A 16,674-nucleotide genomic window follows, 5' to 3' on the forward strand; every position below is an offset into this window, starting at 1 on the left:
CGAAAGCAAAATTCCGTTCGACAGAAAATTCGATACTCAACGAAAATTTCGACACGGTTGCATAACTCATAATACGAATTTCACTTTCGATCTTCGATAACCAGCGAAGATCGAAAATCGAATGAAACTCATAATAAGGGCATTAGTTTACGATATAGCAAAACGAGTGTGAAAATGTATCGATTTTTCTTTACGATATTTTGGAAAAATTACATTTTTATTAAATAATGTCAAGTTTGATCATCCGTTTATGTAATTTTTATATTCATTGCATGATTATGCAAAAGAATAAGGTATCATTTTCTTGTTAATTGTGTGAAATAGCCAGAACAACCACAGTGATGTGAAGTCGATGTTTATCGAAAGCATGCTGTGAAACATACAAATAGTAGATATCTAAATGTTATGCACAAATTTACTTTAAAAGAACTAGCGTGAAACTGACTTATTATTTGAGAATTTATCTAAATTATTCCAATTATAAAATTGTGATGTAGCTTTATTCGAATTGTAATACGCATTTAATTTCATCTTCCGATTAAAATGGATCGATCTTTGTAAATTTTAATTGGAGATTATTCAATATTATCAAAATCACCCTCTACCAACTTAATTTTTACATATTTCGTCTGTTTTCCCTTAATTTGATAAAATACTTCTTCCTAGTTACGACTTAGTTGCAGCTGCAGTCGAAACTAAATTTTAAGTTGGTCCTTAGCCAGAAAAGTCGAAACTAAGGCGACTATGAATAGCTTTAGTTGTGACTTAGAAGAGTTTCTACTTAGTTGAGTACTAAATATGACTATGAATATGCGCCATTGTTTTTAAACAAATGTTTAACGCAAATAAAACATGAGTTTTAGCCTTAGATAGTGTTCCATTTCTTGCGAATCTATGTCGTACTATAACCTTCCTACTTATTTTGAATTTTGTATCGATATTTGGAATATCGAGTCCTTTAATTACTATATTAGTGGATACGCGATATTTTTACAGCGATACTTTAAATGAGTATTATATCGATACTTTCGGTTCGATATCGTGTCCCTACTCACCATTACAAATGGGCTTAGTCGATACTTTTAAGTATTGATCGATACTCGGCACCGATTTTCTATGAGTCTTATGGGCTGTTTTTGCTTTCGCGTAAAGCGAAGCGCACATTGGCGCGATTCTGTCGTTGCGAATCCGCAATCCCAAAAATTACAACAATGCTACCCATACATTTTAATGCGCTAGCGCACACTTGCACGATTCCGTCGCTGCGAATTTTTCGAACATTCAATGTTCTCCTCTTTTGACGCATGCAAAACGCAGCTGACAGCGATTTGAAAGCGGCAAAGAAGAGGAAAACAACGTAAAAACATTTAGTTCAAAGAAAAAAATGGTTGATGTCGAAAAACTAATAGAAAACGTGCATAACAATCCCATTTTATATGATGTTACACACGCTGAGTACAAAAACATAAGAAAAAAAGACAAAATATGGGAAAATATCGGAGTGGAGTTAAAAGAAAGTGGTAAGTTTGATATATAAAAGTGAGAGTGAAGTTTGTATTGTATTTAACCTGCAACTTTAACATTTTTAGGGGAAAATATAAAAAAAAGGTGGAAGAACTTGAGAGACACGTATGGGAGATATATTCGAGCTACCAAAGGTAGAACTGGTCAAGCAGCCAACTCAAAAAAATGGGTTTGGGCTGAACATATGACAGCTTTCCGTCCATATCTTGCTTTTGCACCTACCAGTTCAAATATAAGTGACATCGAGTGTGTAGAATCCAACGAAACCATTATTGGAACACCGGAGCTTGACAATTTCAGCGTGGATTGTGCTCCAGTAAAAGTAAACCGCACTCAAAGCGCTAAAAATCATCCATCTACTCAACAAAGTTCTGTCGGAGAGTTAATTGAATATTTTGAAAAGAAAAAAAAAGTTGAACAGGACTCTATTGATTGTCTTTTTATGGCCCATGCTAAAACAGTGAAGAGTTTTTCGAAACGACGGCAGCTTTTAACGAAACAGAAAATTTCTGAAATAATAATGGAACAAGAGATGTTGGAGCATGATGAAGCCATCAGTTCATCGACCCCTATTTTTCGTAATCTTGAGACTGACGCGGAATACGTTTTAAGTGATGATAATAGCACATACTCCAAATCAACTGTCGACCTCACTTCGCCTTCAGCCATTGCTCCATATATCAACTCGTCGCAATGTAGTTTTAACGAAAGAGATCTTCCATGCTCAACACCTAACTCAATGGATGGGAGTATTTCTTCATTCTTCTGCACAAATGATCCTCTCGAATGAAATTATTTAGCTTACAAATTACAATGCGAACCAAGAGAAATATGTTATTTTTCAAGCTTTTGTACCTTGCAATGCAAAATTTTACTGCATTATTTACCAAAACCAAAAATACAGCAAATACACTGTACAAGAGCATGTACAACAAATCCCGAATACCTCTATTTTGAATGTATGTATTATTTACTATGGAAATGCGAATTTTTTAAAGGCAACTAATTCAGTATTTTTTTTTTTGTGAATTGCAACAAGCCCATTTCCAATTAAATGCTGTGTTTTTATTTAATGGAATTCATTTCGATGTGTTTATTTAATAAAATTTATTTGTTTTTATAAACTTTTTTGTATTTATTTTATAAACGTGCATGTTATTCAAATACAGGTTCAGTGGTATTTTGAGCTCGTTCGCTCCCAACGGTTCCAGCAGTAGGCTCATGTTGATTATTAAAATACGTTACAAAAAGTTCACGAGTAGAAAAAGCCAAATTAGATGCACGGCGTGAATCAGTACTCATACCAATAAAAGGTAGAGTTCGAGGCTCTGGTGATTGTAAGTTGTGGAATAGGTGGGAGTCGCTTTTTTTTTCAATTAAATAATTGTGCAAAACACACGCTGTTTTTATTGTAAGTATCGTAGTGCTAATTTTGGTTTCAATAGGACGAAAAAATATGCGAAACTTTTGAGCCAAAATGCCAAAAGCATTTTCCACGACTCGTCTGGCTCGACAAAGTCTGTAGTTATATTTTTCTTTTCGTAGATCATGTTTTGATTGCTTGTATGGGAATGGTCTCATTAAATAAGGCTTTAAGCCAAACGCTTCGTCCCCAATTAATACACATTGACATGGTTGAGATTGATTAGGAAGATTTTTAGGTAGAGGCACATTCATCAAATTTTCTTCAAACTTTTTACCCATATTGGAAGCTTCAAATATTCCTCCGTCACTATTTCTGCCGAATCCACCTACATCAACACACAAAAACTTGTAATCAGGGCCAACGATAGCCATAAGCACGACGGAAAACTTGTGAAGATAACACCAGTAGTTCGATCCAGTTTTTTTGGGACACTTAATAGTCACGTGCTTACCGTCGATACTACCTACGCAATTTGGAAATTGCCACAAATCTTGAAATCCTTGAGCAGATTTTTCCCAAATTTCCATTGTTGGTTCCGGCAAATAAATTCTTTCCATTTTTTTTGATATCGCCTCAAATACTTCGTTAACAATCAAGCTGACTGTTCTAAATCCTACACGAAAGCTATGACCAATTGTGATAAATGAATCGCCAGTTGCGAGATATCTAGAAATAATGTATTAATGGGGTGAGAGTAAGCAATACCATACACCATATTTAAAAATTTACCTTAAGGCAATGGCAAGTCGTTCTTCGGGTCCTATGCACTCTCGCAAATGTGTGTCTGCTTTTTGAATCTCATTTTTAATAATACTCAGTACTTCATCAAAGCACTCAATAGTCATTCGGAAATATTTATAAAAACGAATATGGTCTTTGCGAAGCTGGGACATCAAAGTAGAGAATTCGCCATTTTCTTTCCGATCGCGATTAATTTCATGGATCCATTTTCTTCTTTTCATGCTTGTTTTATTTTGTTTTATTTTATTGTTTACTGCAAGGTAAATAAGCGCCAGCTCCTCATCAGACGAATCCATCGAATTTCGCTTAAATCCAAATAACAAAATACAATTAACTAAAATAAAACGAGAATATTATACATACGAAAAAATCGCGCAAGTGTGCGCACGATTGCGGATTCGAAGTTAACAGCCGAATTCGCAACGTATTCGCAACGATGGAATCGCGCTAATGTGCGCTTCGCTTTAATGTAGAAATTGAGTTGCATTTAGGTGACAAACTTTGTATGGATAAATGGACATTAAGGGCCGGTTGCTCAAAGCCTGGTTGACACTAATCATCGGTTAACATCGTTATCGACGTTTTCGAATCCATGTATATAACACGGTGTCGGTAACGTCGATAACGATGTTTAACAAGGGATTAGTGGCAACCAGGCTTTGAGCAACCGGCCGTTAGAGTGGCATTTAGAGCTAGGTGCGCTTGAGTACTAAATATGACTATGAATATGCGCCAGATTTATATCTGGCCAAGGACTGTCACTCCAGCAACACTCCCCAAAAAGTCTTTGGGGAATTTGTATGCTGCTACAACAACTATGAATATGCGCCTTTGTCTTCGATATATCGACCTTGTAATATCGATTCAAAAAATCGATTATCGTGCGGTGAAATATCGATATTCAGAAAAATCGATACGATATCGAGCATTCCTACTTGGAACGCAGTAAAAAGTATCGAGTACAAAAAAAAATTGCTATATTGAGAGAAGTATCGAGTATGTACTTGGATTTACTTGTATCGATTAAAAAGTTCGAAGAATGTAAAAAAATAATGTTTTGTTAAAGATTACCGAAATGGGAGCTGTTGTCGAAACGTCAAGACTAATTAAATTAAAAAAAAAAGACTAATAAAATATTCTTTCGGGCAGTGAAAGACACCGCTTTTGAAATACTCCTTGCAGCTTATGAAATAGTAAATTAAGAAAAAAATTGAAATGTTACCAGAGTCGGCTACATTTGCTTTGACTTTGCTTACTTATGGCGCAATACTTCTACTGCTAATCTACTACGTATGCTTTAAACGGCAATGTGGATGGGTGAATTTAAGCTTTAAAATTACAGGTCCTGACACTTGCTGATCTGGAGAGTGACTACCTTAATGCCCAGGAGTGCTGTGCTCGGTTGAATTTCTGGGTTATTCCTAAATTCGGGTCGCACGCAATACTCTGTATGCTCCTCTTACTGGGCGGCCATTGGATAATGTTTTTACTAAACATTCCAGTGGTGGTTTGGTTAGGTTATGAAATACACAAACAACCAAGGGATAGCCTAGGCGTTTACGATCCTGTAGACATACATAGCCGTGGATTGTTGAAAGTGCATTTGAGGAACTGTATGATTTGTTTGGGATTTTATTTTATAATGTTCTTCATAGCTTTGTATTGGTATGTTACACAAAATTCCTATAAGTATAATAATTATTATATTTGCTAAATCTCTTACTTTTCAGCTTAATAACGGCATTACTTAAAGGAGATCCGATCAAACGACATGAGGAAGGTCTAATTGTAACTGATTTCTAAGTTTCGGTGCCCCAAAAAGTGGCATTATTAGTTGCGGTATAGTACAGGATTTAATTTTCAACTAGCCAGAAATTTATATATATTAGTTACATTCCAGCAGCAGTACGAATAGCAGGTTTTGCAGGATTTTACAGGATTTACAGCTGTTTTCGCCATTAATAAATCTTATGTAAGGAGTCGTGCGGGAACAGCTTCCTGGAAAATCCTGTAAATTCCTGCTATTCGTACTGCTGCTGGAACGCAACTATTATGAATATACCTTTGTATGTATGTATATACATAGTGCCGGTGATACTGGTAAACGTTGTATGACACCTCTGGTGCTTAAATGACCTGTCACCTGTATCTGATTGCCTCAGTTAGTCGCTCATATTCATCAACAAAGTAGAAAGTTTTGGCATTAATGTATGATTTCCAGGTGCATTTCAGTGCAGATATAATCGAAGTGCTAAGGGTAATATTTGCCATAGAACTTTTTGCAATCACCGACGATATGTAATGGCAGAATCGCAATGGGGGGTTCTGTTGGTCGCGCGTTTGACATGAGTAGAACTGCATGTCGCAATGAAACCTCAAGGGTTTGACCCTAAATTTTTTGCCAATATCGTATGCAGTGCACGAATTTACCACTTCATTGGGCGATCTACCCACTTTTTAGTATATTATATTTTCTACCATTTTAACCAACAAAGACTAAAAATCTACCAATATTTTGCGGTAAGAAAGCAAACATTTAAATGAACATACAAACTTTGTCATCGAACACACCTTAAATAAAAATGAAAAGTTAACTTTGACGGAGAATAATTGTTCGAGTCTCCCTCCTTTAAATTAATACAGGGCCCGAATCATGATTTAATAACAGAGGTGCTAAAGAATGCAGCCTTCGTGACTTTAAATCGTTGCAGTCACATTCACTGACTAACACTTTAACTGTAGCCAATCAATCACATGTTTGACTATAGACTGCAAAGTTGAAGTCATTAGTCTTTTCTGTTATTCATAACCAACTAGTCATTATTGCAGTCTGGGGTGAATAATGAAAGTCTAAAGCAATATTTGCGTTCACTTTTTCATAGAATTACAATACTAATTTGTTTAGGAAATAAATGAGTACAAAAAAGCTTAATAAAACTCCAGTAGTATATAAAATATTTACAAAATTAATTCCAGTAACTTCCAATGAAATAAATTTGTATTTATTATATGTACATAATCTGTACATATTATGTAAATGAAAAAACAATAAAGTGCATGAGAACACGTTTCCAAAAATATTAACAATGATCCTTGAAAATTAATAATACGTCTCCGTTAACTTTCAGACACAGCAATTTTTCGAAATTGTCGGAAAGCGTTCCAAATGTAATTTGGACATTCTGAACACTTACGGCACGAATTTTTCTTGCACAGAAAGTGAAAAATTGTTCCAGAAACGATCTTGAAGTTGAAATGATCTAGACTTTTTCTGGCTAAGAATTAAAAGACAGGGTTTTCACTAAAACGATTTCTCATCTCAACACGCGGACGTCCCTCTCATTAACATTAAGTTTAATTTTCATTTTTTCATTTATTAACAAAATCATTAGCACAATAAGATCAAAAGAAAGATCTTTTATAGCGCAACAACAAATTCAGAACAGTAGCTCGTTTTTGTAACTCTTCTCTGCCGATTATTTCTCTACTGGTAGAGAATATACGTCATTCTCTACTACTCATTAGCAGTAGAGAACAGGGCGGCGAATTCATATCCCAATTCGCCTTGGTAGAGAATTGTTACAGAAACGAGCTACAGTACATACATATAACTAAAACAGCAAAAATTACTTAGGACTAAATAAAAGTAGGATAATATAATTAACAGAGTAGTATTTTTAAGTGAGTTCTACAATTCCAGGACATATACTTAAAGTAAGACTTAATTAAGTTCTCAAAACTTTTGTTCTCGTTTTGTTCTCTAGCAGAACGTTTCCCAGACTTTGGTTCTTATTTGATCCTCCTTGAAAATGTTCTCGGTACTTTCGTCCTCATTCTTTTCTTCTTGAGAACGTTCCCTAGAGTTTTGTTCGCATTCTTTGATATTACCTTTTGTTTTCATGCAGAAATAAACCAAAACCGGATCGCGTTCTCGGTCCCTGAAAAAAATTCAAAATACTGCAAAAGATTGCATTCCAATGGCTGAAATCAAATGACTAACAAAAAGTTACTAAAAGAATGCAATTCAACGGCTGAAATCAAGTGTCTAACAAGAAATAAATAAAAAAGTGATTTATGAAACATAAATCAAAAAATAGAAGGCACATTTTTTTTTAGTTTTAGTCAGGACTAACAAAAAATGATTGCAATCACTCGGGACTTCAATCAAATTAATAATTTAGTAAAAATGATTGCATTCTTTTGAATCAATAACCATTTTCTCGAATCAATAATAAATTTTATAAAAAATATTTTTTGAGCACTCGGTAGTGAAAAAGGTGTATTCAATCTTCGTCTCACGGCTTCATATGTCAAATGGCTGCTGTTGATTGGTTGGAGCAGTTGATTGTTTTCTGTTCTCTTTCACATCCTTCGTATGAAATTTATGACAATCCTCACCGCAAAAGCATAAACAAAATACATGTACATTTTGTTATTGTCGTACCGATACCACCTTATTGAATACGCCTTTGTAGTGAATAAGCTTTTTCAATTAAAACTGAATTGCGAAAAAAGCTGTTGTTGTTGTAGCGGCTATAACAACCCCGCCCTGATCGGTTAATATCTCAGTCGTTGTCGTCAAGTTCCACTAACGGCAGCCCTAAGAAGCGTGCAGCCTCAATAGGGTCGGCCCACAGGGACAAAGCCGTTAGGGTTGTCGGCTTTTCCGGGCATACGAAGAGATGTTTCGAGTCATGGGGTGTCTTCGCATGCCGGACACTCATTTGTTACATCTGCGTTTAGTCTGCTCAGGTATGAGTTTAACCTGCTGCAGTAGCCAGAGCGAAGTTGGGCTATTGTGGTTCTAGTCTCCCGAGACAGATGAAGCTCCGTCTCGTCAATGTCCGGTGGTTGTGCGCCTAGAACGGCATTCACAGGTCTGGAGTCTACATAAATCGAGACTGACTCCCTGTGAATGCCATTCAGGGCCTGTCGATAAGCTGACGGATCCAGGGGTTGTTTAACCTCTGGACTTCGTCCGTCAGTTCGTAGGGATGCCTCCTGACGTGCCTGGGCGAGCGCTCTTCAGCAAGCAGTTGCCTATTTGGGTGATCGAGTCTATGGCTCCCAACAAGAAACTGCTTGCAGAGCATTGTGTTGTGCTCCTTAATCGGGAGCAATTTCGCATCGTCGTGCAGGTGGTGTTCTGACGACATCAGAAGGCATCCAGTCGCTGTCCCTAGTGCGGTGTTTTTTTGTCGTCTGCAGCTTCATCCACTGCATCCTACTAGTCCCCGCCGACCACACTGGTGCTGCGTAATTTAAAACCGGGCGGCCTATTGTTTGTATGTTGCCAGCAACGTTTCTTTGTCTTTGTTGACAATAGCGGTTGTGTACGCAGAGAAGGAGAGCAGACTGACGAATTTTACTCCGAGTGTTTTGGGGTTATTCAACGTCGGAATTGGTGTATCATTGACGTGAATTCCCAGCGGTAGCCTGACCTCCTTCGCCCAGGTGGTGATCAAGATCGCAGAGGATTATGTAGGGGAGATTGTTAGGCTCCTTGCAGTGAAGAAGCGAGAAAGCTAGGAGAGATACCCGTTTATTTTCGAACGCAAGTCATCAATTCCATTCCCAGTCGCCATGATCGAGCAATCGTCGGCGTAAGAGACAATGCCCGGCACGATTGCAAAATCAACTTTCAAAAACACGCACGAGCCCGCACGTTAAGAATTTCAGTGGGGTCCGGCCCGGCCCGGCCCGGCACGCTCGGTTTGGACGCCGGGGACTAGTTGGACGCAGTGGACGAAGCTACAGACTTGTCAGAACGCCGCACTCCGGACAGCGACTGGGTGCCTTCTGATGACGCCTGAGCACCACCTGCACAGCGAGGCTCCCCGTAAGGGAACTCAACAAAATGCTCTGTAAGCAATTTCTGGTGGGGTGTCACAGAAGTGAACACCCTAACAGACCGTTGCTTCAGGAGGAGCCTCCGCCCAGGCACGTCAGGGGGCACCTATTCGTGTACAAGGACGCAGTCCAACAGTACGTAGACCAACCATTGGACCCGACGACATACAGACGAGCCATCAACGACATTCATAGAGAGTCAGTCACTATCTACCTCGACTCTCGACCTATGAATGCCGTAATACGAGCCCAATCACCACCTGTAGAAGAGACGGAGCTTCAACTGCCACGAGAGACCCGCGTTACCCTGGCTCAATTACGGTCTGGTTACTGTAGCCGCCTCAGCTCGTTTCCTGGGCCTCCCGTTAGTTGAGCTTGACGAAAATGATTGAACGTATGTAGACCCGCAAAAGGCGGGGCTTAGTAGTGCCGCTACAACAACAACAACAACCCGGCACGACGGGACACGCCCCAGCCCGGAAATAAAGAGCCAACTTTTATTGCATGTATACATATGTACATATTTTTAATTTTGTGTTAATGTATCAATTATGTATTATGTATCAATTTTACATCAAAGAATTTTATAATATATTTTCTGGGAAGTAGAAAAAGTGGAAGGTATTTTATGTACCGATATGAAAACGAAACTACTAAGTATCTTATTTTTTCTATCGGTTTCCAAATATTTCTTTTTTTGCTTTTCTTTTATCAATAGAGTTTTAAATATATATGTACTATTTTTTTTTGTATAAAAACAAAAGCTCATTTAAATTTGTAGTATTAGCAACGGGATTTTTCGTGCTTATTCGTGCTTTTATGAAATTTTACTGAACGCCCATGCACGCACGAGTTCGTACTGACAGCAAACATTCCGGCCCGTGCCCATCTCTAATCGAGACTCCCTCTGGTGGTTGAGGAAGCTTGGAAATATAAAAGCTAAACAGTAGTGGAGAAAGGACACCACCCTGTGGAACCCCCTGTTTTATTTTTCTCAGTTTGCTCGATTTGTCTCTAAACATTACCGACGAGTGTCGAGCACTCAGATAATTCGCCGACCACCGTTTGAGCCTCTGTGGGAGATAGGAAGCCTCTATCCCCCTTATTCTAGAACCCGAATTTTTGTAATTCGTAATTCGTAGCTATGCTACGAAAAACGAAAAATCCACATGCTGCAACCCTTGCGAAAACATGTGCAGCATTGCCAGCTATCAGTTGTTTTTCGAATATAGGTGAATGAAGGAAAACGAAGTGGAAAGGAATTAAAAAAACACTCATCAAGTGTTTATTTATAGTAAAATTTTTTGATTTTACATATTTTCAATAAAACGATGGATTCTATTGCATTTGCAATTATAGCAGCGGAGTAAGAGCGCGCTATGGGAATGATGTCACAAAGTTATGCGGAGCTGTTGGGCATAGGAACCATGGGCGCATCTATGTCAGCTTCTGGTTGAATTGTTGAACCACAAGCCAGAACTCCTCCTATGTCTGAAGAACTGGTTCTCAATCCAGTTAATGCCAGCTTCTTCCAAGCCATTGAAAACATGCATTTTGTTATGTCCACCACCTGTTGCACTTGCTTCTGCCTTCGGCCGCGCTTAGGGATTATAACCCTTATGGTGCATTTACATGGTATGGAGCCATATGAACTGTTGATACGCTAAAATAGAGGGACTACATGTTCCAATGAGGAATTCAATGATATCGAGTGGGATGCATATAATAAATTTTTTCATAAGAAAAGTTATGGGGAGATACTGTAAACATACTGTTGTGATACTGTTAAGCATATGAAATTATAGCAAGTTGGATTTTCATACATCTTCCCATAAAAAGTTTAACAGATGCAGAGATACCAAGGAGGGTTTTTTCACATTTTGATGCCTTTTTGATATAAAAACCCACCGAAAAGGAGGAAAGCGGCAACTCCGCCATTCACATACATGTCAAAAGTATGAATTTTAAAATTAAAAACCACGTATACTGTGTTAAAAACAATAAACAAACAAATTCAAAACAAAGAAATTCTTTCTACTAGAACTTTTTAAATAGAAGCAACTCACGTATAGTGGACAATAAAAATACATAGCACTATGATAACAAACTTAAAAACAAGACATTACAGAACATTTTAATGAGCTTTATATCACATTTAAGTAAAAATAAGCCTTTATTTTCCAAGCTGGCAAAGAAATGAAAATGTGTATTTTTTGTTTTTTACACAAAGACTTGCCAAATATACATATAAGTCAAAATTATAGAAAGCATATATACTTCTCCCTTTCATGTTTTCTTACAGTTTATGCTTCTTTATGGCTTTTACAAAATGCAGGGATACCGCACTTATTTTGGTACAATATGATCGTAATGTATTTTCAATTCGAAATCAACGAAAAACATCCCACGAAAATTTTTGCGATTTTAGAACAATTAGTGTATATTTGCAAACTACTGCAAAGAATGGAGTGTCATATCTTAAAAGGTTCAGAGAAATAACGAAACAAAAACATTTTATGGTCTTATATTTCTTTCACACCGCATTGCTATGTTTTCTAACTTTTCATTTTGTTTAGCGCTGTAACCGATTAAGTTATATCTTTTAATTTATACATGTGAATTATTTTCAATGAGCATTTTTTCATTCGCTCCTGAATTTTGGGTACATTTTCTTATAGTACCTCATTCTTTTTTAAATTACATATATGTAGGATGGCCCTTCAATAAATACACGCACACGAGTTTAGTTTTACAAATAACACATATGGGGTGTTCACAGTTCGTTCCAAATAGTGTCTCAAAATGTAGACGTCTACATTTTAAGACGTTTTCTAACCATAAAATCTGTGGTGTTGTTGTTTCCCATACAAAATTGGAAAACGACGCCGTCTACATTTTGTCACACTCAAAGGTATGTTTTTTACGCGTCTACATTTTGCAACCTCGCAGCAGGGTTGCATTATGGCAATACTAATCGCATTTTTTTTATTTATTGAGCACGTTTTCTGTATTTGCATTTAATTTGAGCGCAATTTCTGATGAAAAGAAACAAATCAAGGAAAAGAAATAACAAATATTAGGAATTGGTAATTAAGTTAAATAATTACAATTTTTCAGAAACAAAATCGAAAGGCGACATATAAAAAAGCACGCAAAGAAGAAATGTCTGGCAACACCAGCAAAGTTTTGAGACGATTTTGCGACGACTGCTAGAAAGGGTTGCTCACAGTTTGATGCTAAAGATGTCTCAAAATGTAGACGTCTACATTTTCAGACACAATTTGGAACGAACTGTGAACACCCCAATAGTTTTATTTTGCTTGAAGGCGTCCTTACTAGCTAGATTAATTTAAGTTCACTTTTACAATAGATCCGTCCGTTCCGTGTGGCCGTGTACTTGCGAGTGTCCGTTTGCTCAGTTCGCTTCTTTCTTATTCTCCTGCTTTCGTCAATCGGGTCGTTTTCAGAGTTGTGTGTATAAGTTGAACAGTGTTGTATTTGTCAGTCATTGGTCAGGGTTGCTTAGTGGCATTTTGTGTTCGTCCATCTGTCCAGTCCCACATTCGGCCATCCTGGAGATCATTCGGCCCCGAATGGTGGGTTCCATTTCTTCATAAACTCAGCAATAGTTGTAGTGCGTCTGGGTCCTTCATGGTCCCCGATCTTCAAGACTTCATATCGGCCATGCGGTAGTTTCTTGACGATCCGATATGGACCAAAGAACTTCGGTCGTAACCTCAATCCTACGCCGTATTGAGTGCGCTTGATGGCGACCAGATCGTCAACTTCGTACTGCACCTCTGCTCTGCGTTTCGCATCGTACGTCCGACGGTTCTCAGATTGGATACTGGCGATATTTACCTTGGCTTGTTGGCGGACTGCATCCCTTTCGGCTTCCAGTTCGTCGACAGCCGCATCTTCCAAAAGATCTTGCAGCTGAGGCACGCTTTGTATCCGCATCTCCAGGCCGGTCAATATTCTGAAGGGTGATAGTTTGGTGCTTCTCGGTGGTGTGTTGTTGAGGCATTGCTGCACCCGATCTACGTGCTTGTACCAGTTGCTTTTATCTTCGCTGCTCAGTTTCGCAATCATCGGCACGACGACTTGATGGATCCGTTCGACCTGTCCGTTGCCCCTCGGTACGCCCGTGGCTATCAACAGATGTTGGATTTTTTCGGTCTCACAATATTGCTTGAAAAGATTGGAAGTAAAAGCCTCGCCCCTATTTGTGATGATACGCCCAGGGTTTCCGAAGACTGCTGCTTGCTTTCGTAGGCGATCGACGACTGCTTCTGCGCCTGTGTTCCTTGTGGGGTACAGCCAGACAAATTTTGAGAACGCGTCAACTACAACCAAGATGTAGTTGTACGCCTTCTTCGTTAGTTCCATCGGCCCAACGTGGTCGACGTGCAGCGTTCCCAACGGCTTGTCTTCTTTATTAATGGGATTAAGGAAACCTTCTTTCCTGCCCGGCTTAGAATCGTTCACGATGCATGCTACGCAGCTTCTCACCACCTTGGCTGCCTTCGCGCTTAACTGCGGAATGAAAAACGATTTCTCCACAGCGTCCATCGTTTTCCTAACGGAGAAGTGCCCCTGGCTGTGCGCCACTCGGATAATCTCATTCTCCATGAGAGACGGTACGACGATCAAGTCCTTGGAGGGATCTTTGTACAAAACGTCATGCTTAATGTAGAAATCTTCGTATTCGTCCTTCTGCAGTACCTTCCTCACAGCCTGTACCCAGTCGTCTAGCTGTTGTGCTTGCTTCAGGCTATGTATTAGCGAGTCTTCTAACATAAGGCATGAAACTCTACTTAGCGCGTCTACGTGACGCATTCTCGAACCGCTTCTGTGGACTATCTCGTATTGGTAATCTTGGAGGAACATTGCCCAACGTCCCGCTTCCTCAACGTCATTGCGAATGCGTTACAATCCGTAACAATTCTGAACTTCAGCCCCAGTAAGTAGACTCGCCATTTCTTGAGCGCTTCAATGATGGCTAACACCTCCAACTCGTAAGAGTGGTAATTCTCTTCAGGCGGCTTGGTTTTACGGCTCATGTACTGGACCGGGTGAAGCTCTTGGTCGTCGCAATTCCTCTGGAGTAACACCGCCCCGTATCCAAACCTGCAAGCGTCTGCATGTACTTCGGTCTCAGCTTTCGGATCATACAGCGATAAAACTGGTGCGCCTATGAGTGCCGCTTTCAGTTGCTGGAACGCCGCCAACTGCTCGTCTCCCAACTCGAATTTCGCCTCCTTTCTCAGCAAGTCTGAGAGTGGTTTTGCAACAACAGCATATCCCTCGACAAATCTTCTAAAGTACGACGTTAATCCTAAGAACCGCTGCAACGCTTTTCGATCATGAGGCAACGGAAAGTCTTTGATTGCCTTGGTTTTCGTCTCGGAGGGTTTTATGGAACCGTTTTCGATGACGTACCCTAAAAAGTCGACACGCTTCCTGAGGAACTGGCACTTGTTCCATTTTATCTGCAACCCATTCGCTGACGCCACCCGTAACACTCGCTCTAACTTTTGAATGCCCTCGGTGTCATCCTTGGAGGGAATAACCAAGTCATCCATGTACGATATGACTGTTCCATCCTGCATAAGGTTTCTCAGTACCGCAAAAATAAACCTCGAGAAAACGGCAGGCGAGTTCGATATGCCGAACGGCACGTACAGGAACTCGAATTGTCCATTGTAGGTTACGAAGGAGGTATATTTCCGTGAATCAGGATGTACAGGGACATGGAAGAATCCGTTTTTCAGGTCGAGCGTAGTAAACACGTTAGCACCTTGCAGCTGCTCAATCACATCGTCGATATTAGGCATCGGGAAGTTGTCTCGCACTATTTTCTCGTTCAGCCTCCGATAGTCGCAGCAAAGTCTACTACTGCCGTCTTTTTTCTTGACGAGTACGACCGGGGATGCGTAGTTGGAGGTGCTCGGTTGGATTATCCCGTCTTCCAGCCACTGCTTGACTTGATGGTCCACAGTCTGTCTATCGGAGTGCGACATGCGCCTTGGTCTTTCGTATACGGGAGCATCATCCGACAACAGGATCTTCATCTCTACTGGCGACTTGGTATTCTTTATGGGCTTGTATTCCGCTATCATTCTCCTCACAGACTCTTCGTGCTCCTTGTTCAAATGTGCCAGATCAACGTCGTCAGCTAGCACCTCTCTCAAATCAGCAACCAGGCATAACTCCTCAAATTCTGCGGCTAGTTCGTCAACTCTATTAGTATCTCTCGCCACTACTCTATCGCGCTTAGCAGCATTAGATGCTATTACTCCAACGGCATCCACCTCTGCTGTCCTCCGACCTCTCGCACTCGCTCGCGTCTTCGCTACTACAACGCCCGCCTTATTAGTGCCCTTTGCCACCGACGCCTTATGCCCTTGAGTCTGCCTTTGTAGCTCAACTGTCGCGTCCACGCGCCTCTTTGCGCCCGCCTGCACCCTTGTGCCGAATCTGCCGTCTACCGTCACACACTCTACCTCTGTACCATGTGACCTGTTAACCGCCGAAGCTGATTTATCTACTTGCATCTCGCTTTGTTTCTCTGCCTTCTGCCTGAACTTCGCGCCGTCCTCTGTTACGATTAGGTCAACTTGTTTCAAAACGTTGTTCCCAATTACGAGCGCGTATTTTATATCTCTCTCCCTGGCTACGTGAAAGGTAAATTTTAGCTGAACGTCGTCTATAATGAGGTATACGGTAAAGCAGCCCAATGTGGTGAGCTCGCTAGTACCGATCCCCACTAACCTACGCCTCTCGTTATCCAAATCTACATCTAAATTCAACATCATAAGCGTATCATAACGCATCAGACACAAATCGCAGCCCGTGTCGATTAGGGCAGATGCGATTACTCCGTTAAAATTTATATCTTTGAATATTAAGTTACTGTTCTTTCCCGACTTCGGAAGAGGCAAGTCGTCTGACATAGTGTTCACGTGGTTCCTCTCAGCGTTGAAGGGATTCTGAGGTACTCTACAGTCAGCTGCCTTGTGGCCCTCTTTGCCGCATTTGAAACAAGTCATTCGCCTGCGAGGGCAATTCCTAGCTAGGTGCGCGGTGTCACCGCAATTGAAACATCCTCTAACTTTCGCTGTTGAGCTTGG

The 16,674-nt window shown here is 40.0% G+C and overlaps 2 protein-coding genes across 3 annotated transcripts; one reads left to right on the forward strand and one right to left on the reverse strand.

The window, feature by feature from the left end:
- Positions 1-2,538: 2,538 nt before the first annotated feature.
- LOC118749856 (protein ANTAGONIST OF LIKE HETEROCHROMATIN PROTEIN 1-like) lies at positions 2,539-4,142 on the reverse strand. Of its 2 annotated transcripts, XM_036484632.1 has the most exons (3): positions 4,055-4,142; positions 3,680-3,996; positions 2,539-3,616 (listed from the first exon to the last, which is right to left on the reverse strand). In XM_036484632.1, exons 2-3 carry the CDS (start codon positions 3,985-3,987, stop codon positions 2,680-2,682), a joined length of 1,245 nt encoding a protein of 414 aa, XP_036340525.1. In that variant the 5' UTR covers positions 3,988-3,996; positions 4,055-4,142; the 3' UTR covers positions 2,539-2,679. The 2 variants fall into 2 exon arrangements, with proteins under 2 accessions (XP_036340525.1, XP_036340526.1); XM_036484633.1 differs by having other exon boundaries at positions 3,680-4,137.
- Positions 4,143-4,693: 551 nt separating this feature from the next.
- LOC118749859 (protein cornichon homolog 4) lies at positions 4,694-6,546 on the forward strand. Its single transcript, XM_036484639.1, has 3 exons — positions 4,694-4,981; positions 5,034-5,356; positions 5,422-6,546. Exons 1-3 carry the CDS (start codon positions 4,907-4,909, stop codon positions 5,492-5,494), a joined length of 471 nt encoding a protein of 156 aa, XP_036340532.1. The 5' UTR covers positions 4,694-4,906; the 3' UTR covers positions 5,495-6,546.
- Positions 6,547-16,674: the final 10,128 nt, after the last annotated feature.

The sequence above is a fragment of the Rhagoletis pomonella genome, unplaced genomic scaffold (assembly GCF_013731165.1).
Source record: "Rhagoletis pomonella isolate Grant_MI unplaced genomic scaffold, Rhpom_1.0 Rhpom_scaffold_00068, whole genome shotgun sequence".
Taxonomy (NCBI): Eukaryota; Metazoa; Arthropoda; class Insecta; order Diptera; family Tephritidae; genus Rhagoletis; species Rhagoletis pomonella.

Excerpts from the sequence above, each read along its gene's own strand:
- LOC118749859 (XM_036484639.1), top strand. The coding sequence starts at position 4,907 with ATGTTACCAGAGTCGGCTACATTTGCTTTGACTTTGCTTACTTATGGC. Across the intron at positions 4,982-5,033 it reads TTCTACTGCTAATCTACTAC|GTCCTGACACTTGCTGATCT; the intron begins GTATGCTTTAAA and ends TTAAAATTACAG. Across the intron at positions 5,357-5,421 it reads TTCTTCATAGCTTTGTATTG|CTTAATAACGGCATTACTTA; the intron begins GTATGTTACACA and ends CTTACTTTTCAG.
- LOC118749856 (XM_036484632.1), bottom strand. The coding sequence starts at position 3,987 with ATGGATTCGTCTGATGAGGAGCTGGCGCTTATTTACCTTGCAGTAAAC. Across the intron at positions 3,617-3,679 it reads CGACTTGCCATTGCCTTAAG|ATATCTCGCAACTGGCGATT; the intron begins GTAAATTTTTAA and ends CATTATTTCTAG.